This window comes from Scomber scombrus, chromosome 4 (assembly GCF_963691925.1).
Source record: "Scomber scombrus chromosome 4, fScoSco1.1, whole genome shotgun sequence".
Classification (NCBI taxonomy): domain Eukaryota; kingdom Metazoa; phylum Chordata; class Actinopteri; order Scombriformes; family Scombridae; genus Scomber; species Scomber scombrus.
In genome coordinates, this window is record NC_084973.1 from 29,842,553 (window position 1) to 29,852,964 (window position 10,412).

General features: G+C 39.0%; 1 protein-coding gene across 1 annotated transcript in view; it reads left to right on the forward strand.

Annotated features, from left to right (window-relative positions):
- wdfy3 (WD repeat and FYVE domain containing 3) overlaps window positions 1-8,964 on the forward strand; it is a 123,436-nt gene extending 114,472 nt beyond the window's left edge. The window contains exons 57-66 of the mRNA XM_062416820.1: window positions 843-997; window positions 2,395-2,553; window positions 3,566-3,745; window positions 3,866-4,048; window positions 5,064-5,157; window positions 5,241-5,402; window positions 5,514-5,777; window positions 6,709-6,820; window positions 6,974-7,171; window positions 8,360-8,964. Of these exons, the coding sequence (XP_062272804.1) occupies window positions 843-997; window positions 2,395-2,553; window positions 3,566-3,745; window positions 3,866-4,048; window positions 5,064-5,157; window positions 5,241-5,402; window positions 5,514-5,777; window positions 6,709-6,820; window positions 6,974-7,171; window positions 8,360-8,480 (1,628 nt within the window). The 3' untranslated portion in view covers window positions 8,481-8,964. The remainder of the gene's footprint in view (window positions 1-842; window positions 998-2,394; window positions 2,554-3,565; window positions 3,746-3,865; window positions 4,049-5,063; window positions 5,158-5,240; window positions 5,403-5,513; window positions 5,778-6,708; window positions 6,821-6,973; window positions 7,172-8,359) is intronic.
- Window positions 8,965-10,412: the final 1,448 nt, after the last annotated feature.

A 10,412-nucleotide genomic window follows, 5' to 3' on the forward strand; every position in this document is an offset into this window, starting at 1 on the left:
GGTTTTATCTCTTTGCACCATTTGACTGAATGACTGAAGAATGCTCCTGAAAATGTCAAATGGTGTAACCACAAAAGAATGATAAATATTACATATTTTATCACCTACAGTGTATTTAAGTGGACTTATACTAATAATTACTTCATTTAAAACAATGTAAATGTTCCTGATCTCCATGGTTACCAGATTAAATGTAATATTTAGAACAATTGTATTCCATTACCTTTATTTAATATAAAAGTTATAATGTAAGATCATGCCAAACTAGTTGATATGGTGTTTTATTGAGAATTTACTGTTTTTAAGCAAGTTGAATTATACATTATTATACCAATTATATTGGTACAAAGTTTTTATGGTTACACCACTTAGACATTTTTGCCATAATCCTCTAATATATTCTCTCAAAATGGATTAAAAGCAGAAATTTGATGCTGGGTCCACAAAAAAAGAATGTGTGCAAGTTATTCATACGTTTATTTTCTAATTTTAACCCCTTTAAATTTGACTAAACCACATGGACACAAAAAAAAAAACATCCTTCGTCTCTCAGCACCAATATCACTTTTCTCAACCGTTGTCTGTATGTTTTTAGTACAAGTTAACGTGTTTGTATTCACACACAGACTCTAAAGCCTCTTCAGTGCCGTTGATGGGTCCATAAAGCACCCTAGATTCATTTCACTCTGAAACATGTGTCCCAACGAGGCTTTAAACTCTATCTAACCCTGACAGAGTTAGCACCATCCTCTGCTCGTAAAACCTGTTACAGCACCAATTCTTACACGACGATGCATAAATCTCTCTTTCTTCTTCTCTTGTTTTATTTTACCCTCGTGCAGAGCTGAAGGAGCCGGTGGGACAGATCGTGTGCACGGACAAGGGCATCCTCGCTGTGGAGCAAAACAAAGTCCTGGTTCCTCCGACCTGGAGCAAGACCTTCGCCTGGGGCTACGCCGACCTCAGCTGCCGTCTGGCTAATTATGAATCTGATAAGGTCAGCAATAGTCCGGCCGCCACGTTTCTCACACTGTATTTTTTTTTTTTTTTTTAGAGAAATAATTTTGCTGAGTCGCTCATTGAGAATTAGTGAAGCAATGAATCAGCAGTTTTCTGTCCCCCCATGTTTGGATTTCTAAAAGAATTGCTGCTTTTTTTTTTTTAACGCCACTCCTTAACCCTCCTGTTGTCCTCGAGTTAAGGAAGGAAGGAAAGGAGGAGAGGAGGAAGAAGGGAGGAAGGAAGGACGAAGGAAAGGAGGGAGGGAGGAAGAAGGAAGGAAGGAAGGGAAGAAGGGAGGAAAGGAGGGAGGGAGGAAAGGAAAGAAGGAAGGAAGGACGGAGGAAATAAGGAAGGAAGGAGGAAGGGAGGGAGAAAGGAAAAGAGGAAGGAAGGAAAGAAGGACAGAGGAAAGAAGGAAGGGGGGAAGGTAGGGGGTAGGAAAGAGAGAGAAGGCGGGAGGGAGGAAGGAAGGACAAGGAAGGAAGAAAGGAAGATGGAGGAAGGAAAGAAGAAAGGGAGGAAAGAGAGAAAAAGAGAAGGAGGGAGGAAAGGAGGGAGGAAGGACGGACGGAAGGAAGGAAGGAAAGGAGGGAGGAAGGACAGACGGACGGAAGGAAGGAAGGAAAGGAGGGAGGAAAGAAAAGAAAGGAAAAGAAAGAACAGTTAAAACAGACGGGGTCAGTTTGACCCGGGAGGACGACACAAACACGGAGCACTGCGGGTCTCCAGCTTTTATTATTTCACCTTCAAGCTTCAAGGAGTCAAAGTTAGATTAATATTAAAGGCAATGTTTCCCCCTGCTGGTGCTTCTATAAAAATACACTTTTTTAATACTTGAAGCATCAGTTTGTGCAGCAGAAAATCAGCCTTGAGTCTTTATTGGTAGATAATTGCTGCTTAACCTTTAAATACTGTTCATAGTCTGACTCATTATTAGTCTGAACACCAATTCACATTCATATAGTCTCCATCAGTCATTAATGAATGTTTGATTTATCCTTCTTTTTGATTAATCTGATGGGAAAAAGACTTTTAAAATCACTATTTAATGTCCAGGCGAACATTATGTGTAATATGATGAATATAAAAACATGTTTTAATGCTGATTTTTGAATTTGAGGTCAATTTTGCACATTTGCATATATAAAAATGTGTATCAGCTGCACAAAAATTAAAAAAAAAACATGCATTTTATTTCCATTTTTGTATATTTGGTGTCACATTAGGAGAAGTCTGGCTAAAATAAATGTATATATGGTGTTTTTACAGCTCTCAAATGTAACAAACCACACAAAAAACAGATGTTAAACTTGTATATTTGCCAATAGTAAAGATTAGAGAATGAGCTCAAACACTCAGAATCAATCTTTAATCTCCGCCTCTTGTTTTCAGGCGTTGGTGGTGTATGAATGTCTGTCCGAATGGGGTCAGATCCTTTGTGCCATCTGTCCCAACCTGAAGCTGGTCATCACCGGTGGCACCAGCACGGCCATCTGTGTGTGGGAGACAGGAACCTCCAAAGAGAGAGCCAAGTCGCTCACCCTCAAACAGGTAAACACACACATCAACTGTTTCTAAAGATCCTGAAGCAGCTTTTACAAAGAGAGCTTCAAAATTAGTTTACTTAACCCTATCATTTTGCTAAAAGTCAAAAGTAAAAGGTTTGTGGGAACCTGATAATGTCTTCAAATGGTTAATAATAATAATAATATAATGTTATGTTGTATAGCACCTTTCATACATGAAAAGCAGCTTATAGTGCTTTACAATAAACAATAAATTAAATATACCAAGTCATTCACAATAAAAAGGACCTAAAAGGAGCATAAAGCAATGTAAAAAGACATTAATATAATATAAAATGGAAAATAAAAATATGAATAAAAGTTTCTTCATAATTCATAATAAAAAAATATATAAATAGCTAAGAAATAGAATAAATGGAAAATATAAAATCAAGTAAAATACAGCATTTTAAAAGAAGTTCAAAGAAGAAGAGGAAGTAGAGCATCAGTGAAGACGACAACAAAAAGACCTAAAAGGATCATAAAGCAACATTTAAAAAAAAGGAAAAAATAAATATTAATATAATATAAGATGGAAAATACAAATAGATTTCTTTACAATTCATAATAAATATAGAAGAATGAAAATAGTGAAAATGGTTCATAGTAAAAGCAGCTTAATCAAGTAAAATACAACATTTTAAAAGAAGCTCAGTAGTTCATCAGTTAAAGGTTAAAATGAAGAGATAAGTTGATGTTGGTTAAATTAATTTACTTTCAGGTTCTGGGTCAATATTTCATTAATTCAGCTGTAATGGTGCCATGTTTCGCTCCCAATTGCAACATCACAGTAAACTCTAAGGCTTTGTGTTTTTACAGAGCCAACTGAGAGGCTCAAGCTAGACATTTTGTGTTAGTCCTTTAGTCAAGTTTCTAATTTTTCTCCAAATATTGATAGAACGCCTTCAAGAGATGAAAATCCTCCAAAATCAGCAGTTAAAATGTTTAAAATAGTTGATTTAATCTAATCATTCTGTACCTGTTGTGTTGTGTTTTAGGCATTACTGGGCCACACAGACGCTGTAACGTGTCTCACGGCGTCGTCAGCGTACCACATCGTCGTCAGCGGCTCGCGGGATCGAACCTGCATCATCTGGGACCTCAACAAGCTTTCCTTCGTCACGCAGCTCCGAGGACACCGAGCGCCCGTCTCTGCTCTGTGTATCAATGAACTGACGGTGGGTTGGAGCATGAAGTTCCTCTTTTGTGATGTCTGGATGGAAATAACTTGAAAAAAGCGGGTCAGACACTGTGTGTAATGTGTGTGTGTGTGTGTGTGTGTGTGTGTGTGTGTACAGGGTGACATCGTGTCGTGTGCAGGCACCTACATCCACGTGTGGAGCATCAACGGCAGCCCGATCGCCAGCGCCAACACCTTCACGGGCCGCAGCCAGCAGATCCTGTGCTGCTGCGTGTCCGAGATGAACGAGTGGGACACGCAGAACGTCATCGTCACGGGACACTCGGACGGCGTCGTCAGGGTAACCGGCTCACATTATCATGAACTGCTTCCTTTATTAGGTCAAAAGTGTTTCATTTAATTGTTTGTTTATTTATCGGCTCAAAACATGCATTCACATACACACACATAGAATAGAATAACTGTTAAATACGGGAAAATATGATAATAAAGTTCAGTAAAAAGGAAAAGTTAAAGAACATATGCAGTTATTGCACATCAGTCCGTGATGATTCAATGCAAGATTATTGTGTTGGTAGTGGAGGAGGGAGGCGGTTTAACAACATACTAACAACAACAACTAACTGGCTCCTGTTTTCCCGACACAATTTATATATGATGAATAAAAAATGATACAGTGGAGTTTTAATCAATATAAAGGGATATATGCCTGATGAAGGTTTGAGGAACCGACACGTTGGGACTTATTAAAACTAGACAAGTAAGTGAGATAGTGTGAGGGAGCGCTTTTTTTCTTTTTTTAATTATTGGGATTTTTTTTCACTTTTGTCATTTTTTCCCCATTTTAAATTTTTTTTTTTTTTTAATTTATTTTATTTATTTTATTTATTTTCCTCCAATTTTTTTCTCATTTTGTTTCTTCAATTTTTTTTCTTCAATTTTATTCTTTTTTTTCAATCAAAATAAGCGGGGAAAAAATTTGAGAAAATGTATCACAATTCTTTATCTTAACAATCTTAAATTTCAACAATTAGACAAGAAAATAACTTAATTCCTGAGTACATATCTTGATAAGGTTATGTGTGATTTTAAAAATGTTGCTGATGCAGCACAGGTCCTTATTTGAATTGGTATCATTTGTTTCGGGAAAATAAGAACATCAGAAACAAGAAAAACGTTGCGTCACTCGTCATATATTATCTTAGTTTAAGATACAATTGCTTTATAATAATCAGTTGAGATAGAGAGCACAGAGGAAAGTGTGAAGGTATGTCTGTATTTGCTTTGGCAGAGTTACAGTTTTTTATGTTTTCATATTTGCATGTGACTAAAGTTGTAATAAACCTTTCTTGTAGTTCTGGAGAATGGAATTCCTCCAAGTCCCAGAAACCCCTGCTCCAGAGCCGGTGGAGCCAGATGTGCCTGACTGCTGCGTTGACGAGAAGATCGGTGAGTCAGAGAACAGAATAAACTGATGAGACTGTAAGACGACATCAGGAGGTTGCACGTGTACTAACTGCTTCATCTCACAGAAGGTGGCGAGACTCACAACGGCGGTGGCGGAGCCGGCGGTGAAGACGACAGCAGCGAATCAGACGGAGATGAACCCAGTTTAAACCAGGAACCCAAAGCACCACGTAACCCGTCTACTGGTGGAGGCAGCCAGCCGGGAAGCGCCGTGCACAGACCCAGAGGTAAACATCTGTCACCTCCGCTCATCAACAGTTACAGTTTTTTTTAAATATATTTTTGAATTGCTCATCTTGCCGACACTTATTTGTCACATTCCTGATATTTAATCTTAGGTCCTACAGCCAGAGCGGGAGCCTCGTGGTCGATGGACAGCGGCTCTGACGACTCTCACCGCTGGTCAGATACGCTCAGCATCGACGAGAAGGACGGCTTCGTGTTCGTCAACTACTCCGAGGGCCAAACCAAAGTCCCTCACCCTCATCCTCACCCTCATCCTCACCCTCATCCGGCTCACCCTCATCCAGGTCAGGCTGCAGTACCTCAGCCTCTCCAGCCCTCCATCATGGAGGCTCGGACGTATAACCAGCTCAGGGCAGGTGGGTGTCCGCAACTTAAAACTTAATATTCTACCAATGTTTTGAGCTTTTAACCCTCCTGTTGTCCTCGAGTCAAGGAAGGAAGGGAGGAGGAAGAAGGAAGGATAGGAGGGAGGGAGGGAGGGAGGGAGGGAGGGAGGGAGGGAGGGAGGAAGGAAGGAAGGAAGGAAGGAAGGAAGGAAGGAAGGAAGGAAGGAAGGAAGGAAGGAAGGAAGGAAAGGAAGGAGGGAGGAGAGGAAAGAAGGAAGGGAGGATAGGAGAGAAGGAAGGGAGGAAGAAGGAAGGAAGGAAAGGAGGGAGGAAGGAAGGAAAGGAGAAAGGAAGGAAGAAGGCAGTAAAGGAGGGAGGAAGGAAGGAAAGGAGAAAGGAAGGAAGAAGGCAGTAAAGGAGGGAGGAAGGAAGGACAGGAGGGAGGGAGGAATGAAGGGAGGAAAGAAAAGGAAAGAAGGAAGGGAGGAAGGAAAGGACGGAGGAAAAAAGGAAGGGGGGAGGGAGGGAGGAAGGAAGGAAGAAGGCAGTAAAGGAGGGAAGGAAGGACGGGAGGGAGGAAAGGAAAGAAGGAAGGAAGGAATGAAGGACGGAGGAAAGAAGGAAGGGGGAGGGAAGGAGGAAGAAGGAAGGAAAGGAGGGAGGGAGGAAAGAAGGAAGGGGGGAGGGAGGGAGGAAGGAAGGAAGGGAGGAAAGAAGGAAAGAAGGAAGGGGGTTAGGAAGGGAGGAAGGAAAGAAGGAACAGTCAAAAACATTAAAACTTAATATTCTACCAATGTTTTGAGCTTTAAAACAAGTAAAGAAAACCCAACCAAAGAGCAGGAAGGCTCCAGCAGGGGTTCCTCCATGTTTCCAACCGACATATTGAGGTGTGTTTGTCACCTTGTGGAAAAAATGCTGCTTATGAAGTGTTTTATTTGTGTGTGTGTGTTTTTTTTTTCAGGCTACAGATGGGAGCGCCAGCTGGTCTTCCGGAGCAAACTTACCATGCACACCGCGTTCGATCGCAAGGACAATGCTCACCCAGCCGAGATCACCTCCCTCGCCATCTCCAAGTAAGCTCAGAGTCTGGCAGCAAACTGATAAAGATGAAATTGTATTATATTTATTTGATGCATGTGGGGGGGGAAGCTGAAGGGAGACACTGTAGTTGATTTAAATCCTGTCTTTCATCACTCACACATCCACTATTCTCCTCTTTTATCCAGGGATCACAGTAAGATCCTGGTGGGTGACGGACGCGGCCGAGTGTTCAGCTGGTCGGTCAGCGATCAGCCGGGCCGTTCGGCGGCGGACCACTGGGTGAAAGACGAGGTGGTGGACAGCTGCTCAGGCTGCACGGTCCGCTTCTCACTCACAGAGCGACGCCACCACTGCAGGAACTGTGGACAGCTCTTCTGCCAGAAGTAAGAAATTAGTCTTTTTTTTATTTATTTTATCTACTTCTGATATAGATATGCTGTTTATTTTAGGTCATAGTCACACCGGAGTGGCAGATCATGACGATTATACTAATGTATTGTGATATTAGTGACTTTAATGGTCAAAAAATGTTATAATATGGCCCTGAAAGAGAAGAGTGGATGTGCAGAGTGAATATATTGTTGCACAAAGTGTACACTAGTTTTCTACAATGTATGTCTGCCTATTAAAATATTTGATTTATTTGACTTTTTGTACAACTTACATCTTAATTGCATCTTTATTAGCTATGATATACAACACAGTGTAGAATACTGAGCAATACTTACTAATTATTCCGTGCAATTTGTTATTTTAATGTATTTCCAAGTAGTTTACATATTTATTTTATACAATAATTATTCAAAACACAAACAGAAACTTCTCAATGACCACCTTGGCCATTTAATGGGATTTACAAGATGGGCTCCTAAATATTTTTTGCATTATTTCTCTCACTCAGTTATCTGTTAATATGTTAAGTTTCACCTCATTCTCTTCTTTTTACTTTGGTGTTCCCAAAGGCTCAGTGCTGGCTCCTCTGTTATTTTTTCTGTACTAGCCTCCTTTGAGTCACATATAATTCTTTTTTACTATCTTGCATAATATCCAAATGCAACGACCTATAAACCTTAATAATTCTGTAATCAGTACTTTTTTCATGTGCTTTACATATTTTATGTTATTCAGTTCATCCTAAAATGCTGAGTCAGCTAGTTGATTTGTAAATGTACACAAAACTCAAAAAAAAGATATTTGTTTGCTTATGCTTCACAAATGTATGGATATGCAAATTGTATCTCTTTAGTTTTATAAATGTAACACTTCAAAGTCTTTTACTGAGATAGAAAAAAAGCAATTTTAAGATTATTATGTGTATTATTATATGCATGTTTTTCTGTCTTTAGTTTTTCAAATTGAAAATCTAATTTAAAATGTATAGTTTTCTAGACTTTTTCTCAGACAAAATAAGTAACTTTAAGATGATTATTGCCTCTGGGAACTTATAACAGCCCTTAGTTATTGTGTGATATTTTTTATAGTGTATTTAATGTAAATAGTTCAGCCGTTGCTCCTTTAATAACCCGAGTTTCCCTTCCACCGTTTCCACCTTTTCCCCTCGTGTTTTTTAGGTGCAGTCGCTTCCAATCAGAGATCAAAAGGCTGAAGATCTCGTCTCCGGTGAGAGTTTGTCAGAACTGTTACTACAACCTGCAGCACGAGCGAAGCGCCGAGGACGGCAGCCGAAACTGAGCTCACGCCTCCCGCCATCAATAAAGAAATAAACCCCGCCTCCTGAGGAATCCCGCCTCCGAGGAGCTTTTCATTCCTCCATCATCTGCCTTGTTGTATCCTCCTCTCTCTCTCCACCTCTCACATATCCCCCCCCTCCCTCCCTCCCCCAAAACAAAAACACCCCCCCCCCCTTCCTCCTTGTACGTCCAGTAACCCACATGTACTGTAACACACTGACAGACTGTAACCGGAGGGGGGGGGGAAACAAAAAAAAACGTCGTCTTTGATTCATCACCACAGCGAGGTAAAGCTCAGCGAAGGAGGAGAGGAAAATGAGATTGAAAGAAAAATAGAAGAAGAAAAAGAAACAAACTCAATCACCACTTTTACCACCTGCACTCATCACCTGAAGGAGGAGAAGAAAAAGAAGCAAAAAAAAAAAAAAAAACGCACCCTCGACGAAGCGACGGCATGTTCGAATCAATCACAAACCCCCCCCCCCCCTCTCTCGCCATGTTGCCATTTTTTTTTTTTTTTTTTTGCTTTTGAGAACAAGAACAGGGAAAAAAACTCCTCAAGACATATAAAAAAAAAAAAAAAACTTGTTTATATTGTAAATATTTGACCATGGCCTTTTTAAACTCTAAGAGGAACAAACACAGAACAAAAAAAAAAAAAAAAAACACATATATAAGGTCAATGATTGAAAAGAAGAAAAAAAAGAAAAAAAAAATAGAGAAAATTGCCTGTAACATAGCGTTGTGACTAACCACTTCCTGGCTTTAAAAAAAAACAAAAAGAGAGAGAAAGAGAGGAGAGAGAGCGAGAGAGAGAGAAAAAGAAACAAAATTTGATTGTGTGTAGTCTACGTCACGAGTCACGGCGAGTCCAGAGGAATAACACGAGGAGAGGGAGGGATATGAATGTCTATAATAATGTAACTGTGGGATGAATTTACTTCACTAGTGGATCTAGTTATGCAAAAATTTACTTATTTTTCTTTATTATTATTATTTCCTGGGTTGTTTTTTTTTGTTGTTGTTTACAAATATGTGATTTATTTGATGTTTTATGAGTGTGTCGCCCACAGTGTCAAGCCATCAAACGTCATAGAGATTTATTGTCATATTGCGTTTTCCCTTTTTTTTTTGCCAAATTATTTTATAAAAGTATGAATTTTTTTTTTTTTTTTCCTTTTGATATATGAATTCCCATTTGGAGATTTTGTTTTTCATGTTATTGCTGCTTTCTGAAGACTGGACACATTTATTATCATTAAGATTTTTTTTTTGTTATTTTTTTAAAAACCATATCGCTCCCTTTTTATTGTTTTATTCTTGAGATTGTGTTTTCCCTTTTTTTTGTCAGGTGAGAAAAAAAATAAGGTTCATTGTCTGTGAAGAAAAAAAATCATGAATTAGGCTTAAAAAAAATGGTTTATTCTCCAATTTTCCATCATGCCTTTTTCCATGTAGCCTTGTTTCGTTACTGTATCAACGCAGCTTTTTGAATGCACATGCAAAAAAAAAAAAAAAAGGGACTCCTCGTATATATATATATTTTTATTTTTTGGAGGTTGTTGTTTTTTTTTTTTTTTGAGTTGGTTTCTATCCAGATTTGTCGTTTTCTGACCCTGTGGCATTATTACAGCAGATCAGCACACGAGGCACTCCACACACTTTATCCTCAGTTCTACTTTTACGAGATGTTTGAACGACCAGAAGCAGCAGTTATGAATTTTTTTAAAGAAATGTAATGAATCATTTAACATGAAATTTATGCTTAAACAGATTTTAAAACAACCCCTTTTTTTTGGTTTTTCTTTAATGTTGCAGGTGTGGTACAAAATGCAAAAAAGGAACGACGAGAGATTTTAAGTAAAAATAGTGATGTTTAAAAATAATCGTAGCAATACAGCCGCAGTATTATTTTACATTTTATTACAGTTAT